Genomic DNA, 17,849 nt, shown 5'->3' with positions numbered 1-17,849 from the left:
TTGGTCCAATTTTATTTTAATTTAGTTTTTGTTTTGAAGGTGCTTTTGTAAATTTTATTTTTACAAGATAAGAATAATAAATAATAATAAGTAATAAGAATAAAAAATTGCTTGAAATGATGTACTTAAAAAACAAACTTCATTTAAAGAGTACAGATCTTTTATACACTGTATCAATTTCAAAACTTGCAATCGGCAATTTCTCTCAACTGAAAAAGTTATTAATAATCACTCAAAGCCGTTTTGGTGGTTCCTAGGGGGAATTAAAATGACATGATAAGTGACACACCTCCACCCACCTTTGAATATAATAAAAAAATTAAAATTTAACGTCTTCGTTTTTGAATAATTGGAAAAATAACTTTACCAAATAGGCAGTTATATGACATTTTTGAAAAGCGCTTGTTATGGGCTTTCGAACGATGTATCGCAAGTAGGGTCATGCCATTCAAAATTTTCAATTTAAGGTGGCTGTGTCTTGAAGGGTGGGTGGAGGAGCGTCACTTACCAAGCCATTTTGATTCCCCCTAAAAACCACCGAAACGGTTTTGAGTAATTGTCAATAACTTTTTTAGTTCTAGAGATATTGCCGATTGCAAGTTTTAAAATTAACACCCTGTATATATTTTATTTTGATTTTTTTGAAGTCTGCTGCTACTATTACCCTCTAATAAATTATCTCAACAAATTTTTCCTGAGGTCTTACGGTAGTTGCTCATTGAGGGCGTATCCTACTTAAATCTACCACAATTAATTATAACAGATACAATAAAAGCCTACCTACAGAGTACAGTCATTTGAGGACAGCAAAAACATTTAATATATTTGAAACATCTAGCAAACATGGAAGTTCACATAATTTTTGTGATATAATAATTAAGTAAGCTGACACCTAAATCCAATCAGACTTTTTATTTTAATAAAAAGCTGGTCATATGTGCAAGTTAAAAAAATAGCCACTAAAAGTAAAGAAATAGCTTCTTTCTCTTCTCGCCACTAGTTACGAGTTGGTTTTTTATGTTATGATGAATTTTGTTGAAATTTAAATATGATTGAGTATAGTTATTGTAAATTAATCCAAAATACTGTGTTTTTATTTATTTGGAGAGTGAAAAGAACTCTATGTCACGTTACGCAAGAATTTCTTAGAAGCTTTTTCTACTGAAAAATACTTTCTTCAAAGCTTCTTACCTACCGAGGTGATCAGTCGAACATGTTTTATGTGGGAAAGTTGGGTAATAAGGACTTGTAAAATGCACCATCACAATTTTTCTTGGAATATCAAGTGAATAGCATGCACAGGTTTTTGACAGTTATTTTGTATTGGCGGTGGGTTTTTCACCTACCTTGCATTCAGTCACGTCCGTAAACTTCCTATTCCTATGCGAAATGACTTGAAACGAAATCGGGTAAATTTTGAAAAGTACCGCTTTTTGGATAACAAATCTATGTAGAAATGATACAAATTAAGTTTTAACCTATTTTACGAAATGAAAAAGAATGTTTGTGACAAAAATGTATTTATTATTGCTGTAATAAAATGTAAAAAATGTTAGCTGCTGTAAAGCGAGATCACACGCACCTTTTCAATAAAAATACCTGAAGGTACGGTAAAAACCACAATAATTCGGTAATTCTTCCCTTTTATGGTCAAAACGTGACCGGTAACTTAGAATTCGTATTTGATTTTTCTCGGCTATAAATGCGAAGTTGAAAGAATTTACGTCATGTTGGAACATGACAAAGATAAACTGTTTAGTGGATATTATATAAAAAAGAAAATGTTCTAGGTATAATCATGTCTTTTTAGTAAATGTCCGTTATTTCAAAACGCAATTTATATTCAAAAGGAAATTGGTCTTCTTAGAGTTAACAAGTTTATTGCGTTGTTTATCGGTTATTTTAATAGTTTATTATGAAATTCTATTGCGATTATGAAGTAGTTTATGCATTAATTTTTGCAGAGTTAATCATAGCTAAAAATATATGTCAAACTTGTAACAGAACCGCAATTAGGCTGTTATGTCATTGGAGATACTAAAATCTACAAATTGTAGCAAATTTTTATCAAAATTACATACCTACTACATAAGTAGAACGGTGTATTTATAATTATTGAAAAGTCGTTTTTAATTTAAAAGTGTGAGAAAGTATAAAAGTGTAATTAATTAAACGGAAAGAGCTATTTATTAGAGTCAATTGTAATTAGCGATGATACAGGTGAGAATTGTTTTAATTTAATTTATGTTTATTATTATTATTGTTCAAACATAACAATGTTTATCGTGTAGTTTTAAGTCTGGTCAAAAATGTCTGTAATATGATAGACCATGATCATAAAGATAAAGCCGATAACCTTTTGATTGTTAGCCTAATCTCGTGTAATATTGAGCTGATTGTTTTACCAATTTAGTAGGAAGCTGAAGATTTACCCGTCCCACCTAGTGCGATAGCCGTTCCAGTGAAAAAATAAACTACGTTTTAATAGATATGTTTTTTGTCTGATTTTTATTAGTTTTTGCCATTTGGCTCCCATCCATCGACTGGGAATGCGCTTTTGACCATGACGCGTCATTAGAAGATGATTTGTCGTTTTAATTCGGCATCTTTGTATCGTAACTGGAAATTAAAGAGGTAACAAAACACCCACCTTGGTGCTGTAAAACCCGTCGCGCATTAATCGGCCGACGGCTCTATTATATTTTGCGAAGATCTCAGCGGGCTTCTGTCAAAACCTATCGAATATGCGGCGCCTCCAAGCTGAGAAGGCCCCATCAAGGACCACCGCTATGACAAACAAGATCGAAGAGAAGAAAAAATTTCTCACGTCTCGTTTATTGTTCCGTTGTCGTCCCACACTTTCGGCTTTAATTAATTACGAAATTACGAATAATTCAGGGCGTGGGTTAACGTATTTTTTCAAGAGTATTCCGAGCTAATTAAAACAGTGATCGATCGAAGATAAGGGGGCTAAACGAACGAAGAGAGTCTATGATTTGTGCGTGACCGTTGAATAATTAGAGCGAATCCGGACCTGTAATCAAACGCCGCAGATGCAGTAGTAGGTGGTCCTTGTTAAGGACGGCACGCTGCATGGTATACTGCAACAACAGAGTTCAGTTCCATCATGTTGTTAAACGAATACTGCTGCTTAGTGCTTCTACATCGAATAGGTTTTGTCGGCTAGGTTCTATTTTATTTATCACGCGATATTTCATCTTGTTTGATTCGTACCGACCGGCCACCATGGTGGTCCTCCCGGTACGGTTCCTAAACGGTGGTCATCACAAATATCCAATGTATACCTTACACGATTATTAATTATTTCACCGACAACACGGAAATCGGGACATTCCACACCGTCCAAGCCAAAATCACCGATGACAAAGCGCGCCGCAAATGGAGACCCACATCAAACAAAAATGATTGCTTTTTAGATACATTAAGCCAATTTTTATGAAAAAGTGGGATTACAAAATATTTATTTAGAATGCCTCAGACTCTGCCCAAAGCAATAATATGGTTTTATTTTTGATTACAGAATCAAAAAAATAATAGAAAAAAATCAGTTACGACGAATAGTCAACTATTATTTTGTGGATTATATGGATTTGTAAATACCGAATTTATAAAAAATGTAAGAAGAGGATGATGCTTGGTTTTATAGGAGTTCCTTGTTTTTGTGTTTGATATTAGAGTTTAGTTCTTTTTGCGGGTAGCCACCCGCGCCGGTAATCCCTTTGATAATCAGAGTAGAAGAACGCGAAAACCACTTTCGGCAACCATAAATTACCCGCGTTGGCAAGTAATCTTTGTTGGACCGAAACGAAGAAAATGCCAACAAAAAAACTACTCTTTAATCACACAGAATTACCAGAGTCGATGGCAGCTCGGCCGCCGCGTTTTGGATAAAGCACCACCAACAACAACATATACATGGAGATGATTAAGAAGAGGAAAAATAAAAGAGAGCAAAAAAAGATGATGTGTTGCGGGCGGGCGCTATAAAATTATCCTGTCTACACGGTCCGTGAGCCGATTAGTACGTCAATGTTGTCATTGGACATCGATAATTGCAGACCGGCACGATTTCTAAGCCTTACCGACAAGGTGGGTGTGCACAAGGATTCGGCACAGATGGCTGACGGTGTGTTTTTACTAATTTGCTAAATAAACTCGAATTTATGGGATGGTTTTTTGACCTACCTCGAAGCGATTGTCATCAACAGATGATAATGGAAGAAGCAACGGAGCCAAGAGCACTTCTAACAGTTCTAATACTGTCACTTTTTTCTAAACCCACAAAAATAATTATTGATTTCAAATTTTACTTTGTTCTGGTACTTTAAGAATAAATTGTCGATGATTTAAACATGGAATGGATTAAAGAAAAGCTTTCCTGTATCCGAAAAGATTTTTTTTTGAACTAAAATTTTATTAGTCCCACTTAAAAAAAATAAAAAAAATCAGTGTGATCTTGCTTTTAAAGTTGCTAATTTACATATAACACATGCAACCCCGCAAAGTTTTGCCATAATAATGCAAAAGGTAATATTATTACCTCGTATTTCAATATGTGTTTCATTGGTTGAGCTTCCAAACTCTTCTTGCAAATTATTACACATTTATTACAAATTCCACGTTTTTATTTTATGTACATTTTAATTATGTTTATTGTTTAAATAAAAATTACATAATTATTATAAAATTTTTGTGACTTAAAATTATAAAACATTAAATTTTTTGAAATAAGTGAAACAAACATAGCGCACTAAGTTCTGTTGGTTAACTTTCGCTCTTAGCTTTTTAAAGCAGGAGAAGAATTTAATTATAAAAAAGGTTGTTAATAAGGTAGAATTTATCTGATTTGCAATTTTGTGAATGAAACAGTGAAACAACAAATAAAACATTAAATTTTTTGGAGTGAGTGAAACAAACGAAGTGCACTAAGTTCTTGGTTAACTTGCGCTCTTCGCTTTTTAAAGCAGGAGGAGAGTTTTATAAAAAAGGTTGTTAATAAGATGAAATTTATCTGATTTGCAATTTTGTCAATGGTTTGTTTATAAACGCACGACTCGGTGTTTTCCGCAGATAATTACTTCTAATTGTCTGTCACATTGGATGAATATGCTAAGGAACAACAAGATATTTCAGGCAATAGTCTCAAACTGCATAAAATTTATTATAACCGAGTCTTTTTAATTGCAGTCACGAACAAGTACGTAATACTAAGAATAGCCTTTATGCGAAATTAATTTCTTTTGATTAATTGCATTATCGTAATTTGCCAGGAGGAAAAACATGTGAGAAATTGTTTTGTAATTATTATCGGCATACGATCTGTATACAATGTAACCGACGACAAATTGAACAAAAACGAATTGTTTAGCCGTAATTATTTGCGGAAAATGCGGTTATCGATCATCTGGCTGTGTCAAAACAGTGCGAGAAAAGGCCGTTTGTCATGGTTTCATTGTTACCGTTTGACATAAAGGGACATCCCCCATCGCATTCGTCCTAATAAAACCATCCCCATCCACACTGATCCATTAATCCGGGCAATGAGAGGATCTTTTCATCGAGCTTATTGGAAAGTTTGGGTCAACAATAGACGGTCTAAAATGACCGCCGCTCTTGACCCAAGGAACAATGGACCGGCTCAGGTTGTAACCCATAGACCTACGATGTTATTCTACACAGCGTCACTTCTTGCATACCATATGGCTCGCGCCATCACAGGCGCCGCCTTTTATACACTCTTAATATAAAAAGCAATTTTTTTCTAAAGGCATATGGTGTTAGTAAATGAATAGTCTAACACGTGCCGAGGGTCAAACACAACAGTAATAAGCTCGTTGTGTCAATAATGATAGGTATCGAGTTGAGAGTTGAGGTTTTTTTATTCAGAAAAATGTAAGAATAACCTCGTATTTTCTGATATGAGGTAATCACGTAATGTGTGTGTGACCCGAACTTGATGCACACACCACCCTAAGAGCATCTGTTTACTGGAGTAAAAAGTTTCTTTTTTTAAAAGACGGGGTTCGTATCGGAAATTAAGGGAGGGTGTTTAACGAGGGAATGTGGAAATTAGCGGTGACGTTCTTTAAAATTGGAAAGATGCGGCGAGGCATCTGGATGTTTTCATGTTACTTAAAATTATGAAATGGGTTTGAAATAACCGCAATCTGCAAAATTATGATATGCCACGTGGCTATAAAATGGGGTGCCAGAAGGTATCCATAAAATGTAGTCGATGAAGTAATTTCTTTTCTCCCCTGGAGTTATTTGAAAAGAGCAATTACATGTTTGGATTTATGGGGCTTTTAATAGATTTTCATATCAAAAGTTACATTTTGAGGTCATCAAATATTTTTATAGTACCAAGAACTTGGCACCACTAGAAAGAACACATACCTTAAAAATGCTCTAAAAAATTTAGTTAAATATGTTGATTGTTCGGAATTATTCGTTTCGAGTGACTAACCACAAAGCTCCCTACGTGCATTTTTTATTAATAAAATAGGCAATTATCTGAAAAAAAATATTCTATTATTTCTATTCGTTTAACTAAGTTGAAAAACCTACAATGCTTATATGGCATCTTATTTTTGTCCTGAAATAGGATTACTACAGAAAAAGGGAATACTTCAAGAACTATAACAACAGACTGATTTACTAGGAAAACTACTCTGTGATACAATATAAGCACAATTTATGGGAAAAGTTTTTATGGCTCCATTGAATTTGAGTAATTATTTGGAAACTTGTAGGAGATTCCACAGAGGCGAAATATCTCAAATGGAGAACATCTCTATTTTATTAGATTAGTTTCTATAATGTGACATTTACATAACATTTTTTTTCATTATATTCCCTCTGGTTAGCTGAAACCACACAACCACACAGCCATATACCTACATAAATATCAGAACCTTGTAAAGTGTGAATTTGACATTTTTATAGTGTCTTTAATAAGACAATAAAAATTCTTATGGCAGTTTATGGAGGAAATTAGTCAGCGTTTTTACTCACCTTTACAGGAAGGAGTGATTTTGTAATTGTAGAAAAAAATGCCCTTATTAATTATATGTAAATACCAAACAACAAGAGTTTTCACATTCGAAAAAAAATGAAAAAAAAAAACTATCATCCGATTTTGGAGTCATTTTGGAAAATCATCTAGAGGCTGAATCTGAATATTTCGCATCAAATTCATCAAAAAGAGATCAGAGTTAGTTATTTCAAATTCTAGTATTTAGCAGCAATTCATTACATTCAATTTTCTTGTGCTGTTTTATACTTTCGAATTATTATCTTATTAATTAATGGGAAAAGTTAAACGGTAGACAGATGCGCCTTGCTAGAAATTAATCGAATGAGAGCCTCTCTGCCATTGTACATTTTAACCGAACTGTTACAATTTGCCATAAATTATCGTAAAATTTTTCCCTCATAATCGAACCAAACACCTGTTTTATTGGGAATTCGTAAACGTACATTCCTGAAGGCGACGCAGTGTAAAAGATATCGGTAGGAGGCAGGTAGCAGCGGCAAATTAATCGAACCTCTCACAAATCACAGTCTAATAACAGAGCGCCTTCTTGCGAGTTACCGTCGTAGAATACGCATACCGAACGGATCTTTATTGGGTTAATTACAGTCGATGGTCATTTTTTTTTCATTATGCCTTGTTCGGCGAGTGGAAACGCGGAGGGATTATCGGTTTCGCTACGGTCATTTGTCGTCAAAGTGGATTACTGCATAATCCGACCCGTCAGTTTGAATGATGTCCATTATACACAGGGGGGATGGGAAATATTCATGCTAAACGGGCATTGTGTCGATCAGCATTCCCGTGAAATTCACAACAAAATATGCCTCAAAGATTTGCTCCATGTCAACATGTTTATGCTTTGCGTGGTTATTATGGCTATACCCTAGTTTAGTTAAGGGGATTGATGGTCATCATTATAAGTAATAGCATGGGAATGGCAGTTGCTGTTATTAAATCTAGATCCGAAACGCTGAGTTAATAAACCAATCAAAACATTCAATTTGTCGAATTGCCAACATGTTATAAATTGAATTCATTAAAGTTTTATCAGTTCAAAGTAATCCAATTCCGAGATAGGACACGCTATTTAACTAATTTAGTGGTAGGTAAGGTCAATAAAAGCTTGTTTTGATTAACTTATTATTTTTACGAATCTGTTGAGTTGAGTTACGGGCAGGTGGATAATTACGAGAAGTCATAAAAGTTCGACTATACGGTTAAATAATTAATCCCACACAAGTTATAAAGTGGACATCGCTGTCATCAAAAACATAAATTATGACAAGAATATTTTGTTATGTAATTTCCACTAAATATTGATTAAATTATTGATTTCGGAGATAACATTCAATTTGATACTTATATCTACATTTATTGTGAAATTTTAAAACTTAAATGGTTAGATACAGCGATTTGTGTGGGCATCTGTAAAAAGTAGATTCAAATTATTTTAGTCATATGTTATTTACGTAGGACTTTAAACGACACTTCTACAAATTTAGCGAATTTTTGATACATTTGTCTTGTTTGGTAATGCTCAGATTTATAAACAAAAAAACATCTAATTATGTATTAAAAAATACGTTGATTTTTCTACCATACATTGAAAAAAAAAATCGTCTTCATTTATCTAAAAATTATGAAGCTATTACAACTTTTTTTTTTAATCTGCACTGACCAATGTCGATGTCATTGTCTTAATTTTTTAAATTTGTATCAACTTTAGTTCTGTCACGTATCATTCTTTAAAAGTTGAAACGAAAATAAGTTGCAACTGCACAAACGGAAACACTGCACTTGACAGCAGGAATATTGATGATCGGACGTTGTTGTCTACATTTTGCTTTTTTCAATAATGACCGCTAACTCTTTAATATTGTCACTGTTTGGATTAGATGCGTCCAAACAAACGAAATTAATGCCTCTATTGTTGACTATGTATGGGATTCTAAGAACCGTCGATAAAATTCTATTGTTTTGAAACAATTTCCCTTATTAATTTGGTAAATCGTCGTAAATTTGACTTGACAATGGTGAATGGTCGGTATACGCACACGTTATGTTTAAAATTATGGCTAATGAGCAGCTTAAAGTTTTTTTAACATGATGGTGTTTATTTGCATTGTTTTTTTTTTTCTTTTCGTTGCAGATGCGTGTTCGTCACGCACCACGCCGAAACCGAGGCCTCCAGCACCTACTGCACGGCCTAACATCACATTCCACACGTACGAATGTCCGCCGGCGTACGCGGCCTGGTACTGCCTTAACGGAGCAACGTGCTTTACCGTCAAAATTGGCGATTCCCTCCTATACAATTGCGAGTAAGTATCTCCCCAAACCTCGCATTTTTGTTTACTTTTTCTCTATCAGGACTACTCGATTCCTCAAGGAATCTCAAATATTGATTTCTACTTCTGTTTACAAAACGAGACGCAATCTAATGATGATTTATAGACTACTTCTTTAATACTGTCCCGAAACTTTTTAAGAGCGTTTCAAAAGAATAAATAAGATTAAATTTTTTTGGTGCAAATACGGTTGCTTTATCTTTAAACGAAAATGCAAGAAGAGAAATCTAACAATAATGCCATTTTGTATTGTTATTCAATGTCGCAAACTTTCAAAACAATGTTTTTTTACCCTTTTATGAGGGTATGACATATTTTTAATTTATATTTTTTCACAAACTCCTAAAAAGAGTAGGTGTGCTTTCTTTTATTACGATATCTTTGTAATTTAATAATTATTATAATATGTATGTATTTTTGAATTCATGTTTTTGCATTATTTTTTATAATATCGTTTAATTAAAAAAAGTCATCAAATCAAACAACGTATTTGGTACAATTTCAAATTTACTTTTTTTCCACAGTTTGGATTAAATTTTTTTTTTTTTAATTATTAAAAATGCAATCAAGGATATTTTAATGAAATAGACTATTTATGTTTCTTTTTAACTTCATGCGTCTAAAAGCGTAATTTTTTTTTCTATAACAATTTGTTGAGCCAAAAATGCAGTTTAAGTTTTAACGGATCCAAGTTTCCAACAGAAATTCGCAATTTTGGGAAAATTGAAAACCAGTTAATTTAATAGTTGTATAAAATTACTAACTCCGAAGGAAATAAGCTGCATTATTGAGTACGAATCCTAGAGCAATTCAATATTAATTAATTAATTCTTTTTTGAAGATGGCAGACAATAGTACATTATATTATAAGTGATAGGAATGCATCATTATACGCGAGTGAGAATTTGACTGTTGCTTTATCTTTAAACGAAAATGCAAGAAGAGAAATCTAACAATAATGCCATTTTGTATTATTATTCAATGTCGCAAACTTTCAAGACAATGTTTTTGTACCCTTTTAAAGCTGGTATGACATATTTTTAATTTATATTTTTTCACAAACTCCTAAAAAGAGTAGGTGTGCTTTCTTTTATTACGATATCTTTGTAATTTAAAAATTATTATAATATGTATGTATTTTTGAATCCATGTTTTTGAATTATTTTTTGTAATATCGTTTAACTAAAAAAATTATCAAATCGAACGCATTTGGTAAAATTTCAAATTTATTTTTTTTTCCACTAGTTTGAATGAATTTTTTTTTAATTATTAAAAATGCAATCAAGGATATTTTAATRAAATAGACTATTTATGTTTCTTTTGAACTTCATGCGTCTAAAAGCGTAAACTTTTTTTCTATATCATACCTTGTTGAGGCCAAAAATGCAGTTTTAACGGATCCAAGTCTCCCAACAGAAATTCACAACTTTGGGAAAATTGAAAACCAGTTAATTTATTAGTTGCATAAAATTACTAAATCAGAAAGAAATAAGCTGCATTGTTGAGTATGAAAATTAAGACGGCAGGCAAAGGTTATTTGTTTTTTTTTGAAAATTTTTTGTTGCATCATTAGATTTACATTCTTCTTGTTTTATAGTTTATTCGTTTTGTGTCTAATCTTGAAATTTAAAGCAGGTGACTAATAATAGTTATCCTTTAACAGACAATTCTTATTTGGTTTCTAATTAACATTTGCGACGATAATTAATTGCGCGCCTTAATAGTACATTATTCATTCCATTTATAAAGTAAACTGTAGGTTAGAATAATCGTTAATTTTTATCGAACAGTATTTATGATAATTAAACTTCGATTCAGCATTAAGGTTGTCTTTAATTGGAGTTTGTTTGGTTGCAGGTGTGCAGAAGGTTATATGGGTCCTAGATGTGAATATAAGGATTTAGACGGTTCATATTTACGTAAGTATTGACCGAGTAATTTTTGAATTAGATTATATTTGTTAATTTTTTCATTTGCAGCGTCACAACGAAGGTTCATGTTGGAAACGGCGAGTATAGCCGGTGGAGCAACGATAGCGGTTTTTTTAGTGGTGATAGTGTGCGTCGTTGTGTATCTGCAGTATAAACGCTATAATAAAATGAGTCGTGCAACAACGGACTGCGTGGACGGACACAGCACCCCTTTGAACACGCCGACGTTCGGCACCCGATGGCGGACGAATCCGCCGGCGGATATCCCGGTGGCGGTGCAAGAAGCGGGCGATTCGAAGGAGGTCAGTTGGAACGTGATCAGGTCGCAACGATACACGCTTCCAATCAATCGCGATTTGTGTAGTGCATAGCTAGCAAACTACTATTCAAATTAACAGTGATGTCGGCTTTAATTGTGTTATAGAATTATGAGAAGTCACGGACTAAATCTATGCCTTTGTATAAAAACAAATACAGAAGTGAGTAGCACTTGTTATACGCAATTTTGCTATCAATTCGTTTTTCTGCATCTTGGTTATTTATTATTGTCAATACTTTGACAGGAAATTTACAGTTTGGAATTAATGTTGATCTAACATTTTGTGAAATTTTGTTACGTTCATTTGTCCGAATGCAACATTTTGGATTGTTTATCGATTTTTGCTAGCTATGACTTTGGCATTCTCGCAGTGAGCAGAACTGTATTAAAACAGTGTATTTGTACAGCAAGTCTGATATATGTAAGTCTGAACTTTAAGTTATTAAGTTATTTAAATGAATTATATGTATATAGGTACCTCTCTGAGGTATTTTAATTAAAACAAATTGTATAATACACAGTTACGTATGTTTTTGAACTATTTGTGCAGATTGAATGGTTTTTAAATTATTATCCTTTTTTTAGTTTGTTGAAATATTACATTCCCGGATGTATTCGTTTATTCAAAACCTCGCTAACAAATGTTGTTATTGTTAAATTGTTGATTTAATAAGTAATTTTTATAACTGATTTATTGATAGGTGTGTATAAGAAGAAGATACTTCTGAGTATGTTGGTGGGATTTGAACAGTGATTAGTCGAAATAGCATAGCAATAAGTACCTACACCAAACGTACATCAAATAAATATTTTTCGTAAATTTTTACGTACACGCTATCAATAACTTATAACACCGATAAACGAGACGAATTTTTGTTGTATAAATGTAGATATACAGTAACTTTATTCCAATAACGAATGCTCGATCATTCGCAATTATTGGCAATAATATGAAATGTAATTTAGTAATTTAAATATTTATTATAAGCACTTGGTTCCTAACTTATTGAAGTAAATAAACTTTTGTATTATTTTAGAAGACGCGTTCCTATACCAAAACTACAAATATCTTTAACCCAATTGTATTATTTTAAATTATTCAAGTCTTCTAACATAATATATATACCTATTTATTTAATTCCCTGCCGATATTTGTGATTTTGGTATTAGGCCAAATATACGTTTGCCAGTTGTTTATGCCGTAAATTGATTAATTTACGTCCCCAAACCAAAGCCCAAGTGTATCTTTTGTGCAGCTCAAACGACACAATCGCATTACCACTTTTTGTTCATGATATTATTTATGCTTCTCTTAGATTGATACGTTTTGTTTGAGCTACACAAAATATATCAAACAACAAGTATTAATATCATTAATATATTAATAGTTATATTTTCTTCTTTCTGTAAGCGCTCATTTTCTACGCCGCCCACTCTCGGTGTCGTTTTAATTTGGCCTCATTTTTTAAGTCTTTTGTCTAAATACTTGTATATAATTTTGAAAAATGTTAGAATACTGATTTGTTTATTTTCACATAATATGTAATGAACTTAAAAACAATAATAAGAAAATATTATGCTAATAATTCTTTTTCATCCCGACACAAAACATCATAAATTCAATATTAAACATTGTTTATTTCCAATCAACTATTTAAAACAATCATTGACCTTTTTAAATTCTCACGTTTTTTACGTTTTTTATCGCCTTTCTTCTTCTCTAAAGTAGCGTCTCTGAACAACTGAACTCCTTCAGCCGCTTCAATTTCCCTCTGAATGAACTGCATACCATACAAATTATAGCCAACAAGGTCCTAAAATAAATATTAGAGAAACAATCAATTTTTTTACATAACTAACCCTCAATTCCTGTACTTTAGTGAAAGCCAACTTTTGTAATTGTTTAAGCGTTACGAGTAGCGTGTGGTTTGCCACAATAGGTGAATGATGTAACTTCAATAAAAATATGCAAATTTTGCAAACCAATTCTATTTGATCGCCTCTTGCGATCAAGGCCGGTAAAATTTGTAACACTTCACAAACTGATGCAAATGGTAGTAACAGGAGGGCCTCTTCTAAATCACTGTAAATTTTTGATTACTATTAAATAGAGGGAAATTGCAAATTAACCTTGGCCGTATTCTCCTGATTGTTTCTAAAAGAAAATCGTCAGGAGTTGAAACATTCAAAGCTTGCATGAGTAAAGGTGGCTGAGGTGGCGGTAAGGTACGACTGGAGGCCGCTTGGAGAGCTTCGTGCTCAGCCAACTGTTCCTTGTATTTTTCACAAATTTCCAAACATTCCAGAATGCTGTCGGCCTAATGAAAGTTATATAAAATACAAGTTTCACAAATCTAGAAATGCTCACAGCCTTTTCGCTCCCAACAGTTTTCTTCGAAGGTAAGTTCAAACCACTCTGACCCGGAATAACCGTTTGTTCTCCCGTCGCGAGCACTTCCTGTTGCTCTCTTTCTTCCTCTTGCTCGTCTTGTAACACCAAAGGCTGTTCCGATTTTTCATAAAGTCGCAAAACACGGTCTGCTCCACAGGAAACGACAAATTGGCCGTTCGGACTCACGGCTAAAGCCCAGGCTTCACCTGCATGGCCCTTTAACAAAATATTACTCCTGGAAAAGTTCATTTCAAGCACACTTACTTGAAGCGTTATTATTTTCTCGAAAGAGTCGCCATCCCACTGTTTGACTTTACCATCTTTCCCACAAGTAAAAAAATAATGGGTTCGTGGTACAAACTGTAAACCAGTGACGGAATCGTCATGGGCAAAAATACTTTTATGGCAATCACCGAAATCCATTCCCCATATTTTTACATTGCGATCGGCGGACCCGGTTGCTATTAAAGCGGAATCGGATGAAATATCTAAGCAAAGAACCGGGAGTTTATGGCCGTATAATGAGAGATAAAACTGGAATTAAATTAATGAAACTGTTTTTCAAGTAATTATCGTAGTCACCTTTAGAGTATCGATAAAAAATATCTTCACTGTTGTGTCTAAAAGGCCCACTGCAATAAATTTACCGTTGGGCGAGATTTTCACACATAAGACAGAATCCTCGAGTTTCAAAGTCTTGACATGAAGAAGTGAAAGAACTTTGGCTTTACTTTCGCTTTTCTCATCGACTACTAATTCGAATTGCCAAAATTTGACCGTCTTGTCGCCTCCACCCGTCACACAACCTCTCTTCAAGAAAATGTATTATTAAAAAGTAGTGTATTTTTAACGAATTTACTTGATCTGGTTGTAAACAAATGGCCCACAACTCCTCGGTATGTGCCGGAATTTCCTCCAATATATCCCCCGCCGCAATGTCGATAATCAGTAAAGCGCCATTCTTCAAACCTGCCAAGACGTGACGATCTCCGGGGACAAAGATGCAAGATAAAATGTACCTAGTTTCAAACATGGTATAAAATCATCGAGTTTTTTAAGAATGAGAGCAAAAACTTGTTATAATCAGTAAGTGTAACAGACACGCAATGAAAATCTCCACTTTTATTAATTATATGTTTTTCTAGAATATTTATGTCTACACATTCGAGATTAAATTGTTTTAACGAGATAAATAACACGAAAGTGATGTTTGCGAAACAATTGCGATGGAAAGGCGATTATAGTAATGTGGGCACAATCTATCATGACTTGCGAAGGAATAACTGCTCTAGTGAATGCAGGAAGAAAGCTGTTATAAAGTCGTGTATAACTGGATGTCAGGCTGAAGCGTGGCAAGCATTAGCACTTCAACAAAATTACAACAGGTAATTATTTAGACAAGAACTAAGTTGCGTAATTTATCACAGGAGTTGGGAATTTTTTCGCTATCAAGGTCATAGTAAACCTACCCTGTTTCCACAGTCCTCAGACAAGCCTGTGAGGGTCGATTCCACATTTTGACAGCCTCTGCGCTCCCAGACGCAATTGCTAAATTATCATTACTAAAACATACTGATCTAACTTCACTGTGATGTCCCTGGCTGACGATAGATCTCAAACATGTTGCTTCAGAATTTTTCACAGCTGTTTGAATTGTGTACAGTTCAACAGTGTTATTGGACAGATTAACAGAGACTCTCAATTCGCCCCCATTGCCAAGCACCAAATCCAATGATTTCGGTTTATTTGATAATCTTATTGGCACCAATCGCTTAACTTGATCCCTTAAACTCAACTGCAAATCAAGTTGGATCTCTTGGCCTTCTATTTCTTTTCTAAATAAGAAAAAATAGTTACAATGGTCTAGAAAATTATTAAGTTTTACTTATTCTTCCTTTCTTTCTTGAGTCGTTTTTTCAAACGCACTTGTGCTTCATCATCTGAACAAAAATAAAATAATTCCAACTGTGTATCAGTGCCATGGCAGCCAATTACTTGACCGCTGCCATCACAGAACATTGAGACTACTCTGCCTTTACCAGCCCTCAGTAAAGACCCTATTTTATGACACTGCAAAGGGTGCTAAAATCAAAATTCGTTATTAGTTTAAAACACACATTAATCATTGTTACATTCAAGTCATCTGATTCATGTAAATCAATGAGTTCCAATGTTGACGTTAAATGATCAATAGAGCTTTTGTTTTCTGTGTCAGGGTCTTTTTGTGATAACTTCCAGACTCTAAGTTCTGCATCACCACATCCTGTTACCAAGTACTGGTCATCTTTGACTAAACTCAAACCCCAAACCTAAACAATTTTTTTGAGAATATTAATTTTTTCAATAAATTCCGTACCTCTGTCCTGTGACCTGTGAGTGTCTTAAAACAGTGTTGAGTATCCAAATCCCAAAACTTGACAAAACTGTCTTTGGACCCACTTATTAGAATATTATGTTGGGACATGAATGCAATCTGAGTAATTGGACCTTTATGGCCTGACAGTCTACAAAGTCCAGTTTCGGCCACAGTGTCCCACACAATAACATCAGTGTCCTATAAACAAACATTTTTCTACTTATAGTTAAATATCCAGTTGTTTACTTTTGATCCTGACGCTAATTTATGTCCGTAACTATCAAATGCCAAAGTTGTGATGTCTGATCTATGGCCTGAAAAAATACTAATCACTTCTGCTGACTTCAAATCGTAAATTTGAATGTTTCCATCGGAGTAACCGACTGCTAAGTGTCTTTTATTGGGGCTAGCACAAAGAGCTGTTACTGACGCCTTTTCTCCTGGAAGTACTTGGGCCTACAAGAATAGAAATCAGAAACTAAGAGTTAACCAATAAACACAAACTTTTTCCCCAAGCCTCAAGTCCCATATTATCACATGTTCGCATGCACCCACTGCCACAAATCTTCCTTCTTGTCCTTCGAGTGTAACAAATTTTAGATTGCAGTTTTGACTCGCGATTATATTGAAGTTTCCAGCTGGAACGTATCTTAGATATTGTTTCGTCAAACCCATCTTGTGATTGTGTTGAAATGAATGTTGTGTTTAATTTCTCACATGCTGTTTATGGGAAAAGTTAGGTTATTTTAAATTTAACCTCACAATTTCACAAAAGTTAATATTTGATGTGTGGCGCCAGCTAACATAATCATTGCGCAAAATTATGTTTTATTTTGATTTAAAGCAAACTGCAAAAATGCTGTTTCAATTTTTTTCTAACAGAGCTAGTGTTATCTATGCGACATATTTTTAAACATAAAATTACAGTAATCTGTGAAAAAGTTTTACCGTCAAGTTTTTTTAACTAAATTTACAGTAATCTGTTTTGTTGTTTTATTTTTTGTTACTATTTGCGGATTTTGCTCACTTTTTTTTTTTGCACAATTTTTTTGTGTATTTTTTGCTACTTAACAAATCTTCTCTTAATAATGATTTTATTTTTTTTAAATTTACAGCAAACTGTAAATTTTCTCTAGCAGGGCTAGTGTTATCTATATGACATATTTTTAAACATAAAATTTTACGTCACGTTTTTAACCGCAAATTTACAGTAACCTGTTTTTTTTTGTAAGCACTTGCACTTGTACTTGCAATTTTTTGCTCAATTTTGTAATTAAAATAATAAGGAATTTTTTCATGTATATTTTGCTACTTGACAAACTTAAAACATTTTAAAAAATCTAAACTATAATAAACTCCTCATACATACAATTGCGGCCAAAATCGACGTCAAAAATAAATTTCAACTAAAACTTTCAAATTTTAGTTTCAAACGTAAATCATAAG

At 33.5% G+C, this 17,849-nt stretch overlaps 2 protein-coding genes across 3 annotated transcripts in view; one reads left to right on the top strand and one right to left on the bottom strand.

Moving 5' to 3' along the window:
• Positions 1-13,465, top strand: part of LOC123015049 (protransforming growth factor alpha-like) — a 76,398-nt gene extending 62,933 nt beyond the window's left edge. The window contains exons 5-7 of one of the 2 annotated variants that reach the window (XM_044414480.1): positions 9,207-9,378; positions 11,263-11,324; positions 11,385-13,465. In XM_044414480.1, coding sequence (XP_044270415.1) covers positions 9,207-9,378; positions 11,263-11,324; positions 11,385-11,707 — 557 coding nt within the window. In that variant the 3' untranslated portion in view covers positions 11,708-13,465. The remainder of the gene's footprint in view (positions 1-9,206; positions 9,379-11,262; positions 11,325-11,384) is intronic. The other variant, XM_044414479.1, reaches the window with a different exon arrangement.
• On the bottom strand, positions 13,274-17,185 carry LOC123015048 (WD repeat-containing protein 3). The gene is made up of 13 exons (XM_044414478.1): positions 16,908-17,185; positions 16,650-16,859; positions 16,404-16,601; positions 16,180-16,356; positions 15,933-16,129; positions 15,517-15,882; positions 14,907-15,066; positions 14,630-14,857; positions 14,312-14,581; positions 14,024-14,263; positions 13,786-13,973; positions 13,516-13,738; positions 13,274-13,469 (listed from the first exon to the last, which is right to left on the bottom strand). The coding sequence occupies exons 1-13, from the start codon at positions 17,076-17,078 to the stop codon at positions 13,302-13,304; spliced, it is 2,796 nt and encodes a 931-aa protein (XP_044270413.1). The 5' UTR covers positions 17,079-17,185; the 3' UTR covers positions 13,274-13,301.
• Between the last annotated feature and the right edge of the window lie 664 nt (positions 17,186-17,849).

This window comes from Tribolium madens, unplaced genomic scaffold (genome assembly GCF_015345945.1).
Source record: "Tribolium madens isolate multiple individuals breed KSU strain unplaced genomic scaffold, Tmad_KSU_1.1 Scaffold_97;HRSCAF=244;Tcas5.2_LG3a, whole genome shotgun sequence".
Taxonomy (NCBI): domain Eukaryota; kingdom Metazoa; phylum Arthropoda; class Insecta; order Coleoptera; family Tenebrionidae; genus Tribolium; species Tribolium madens.
This window is presented reverse-complemented; position numbering and strand designations above follow the sequence as displayed.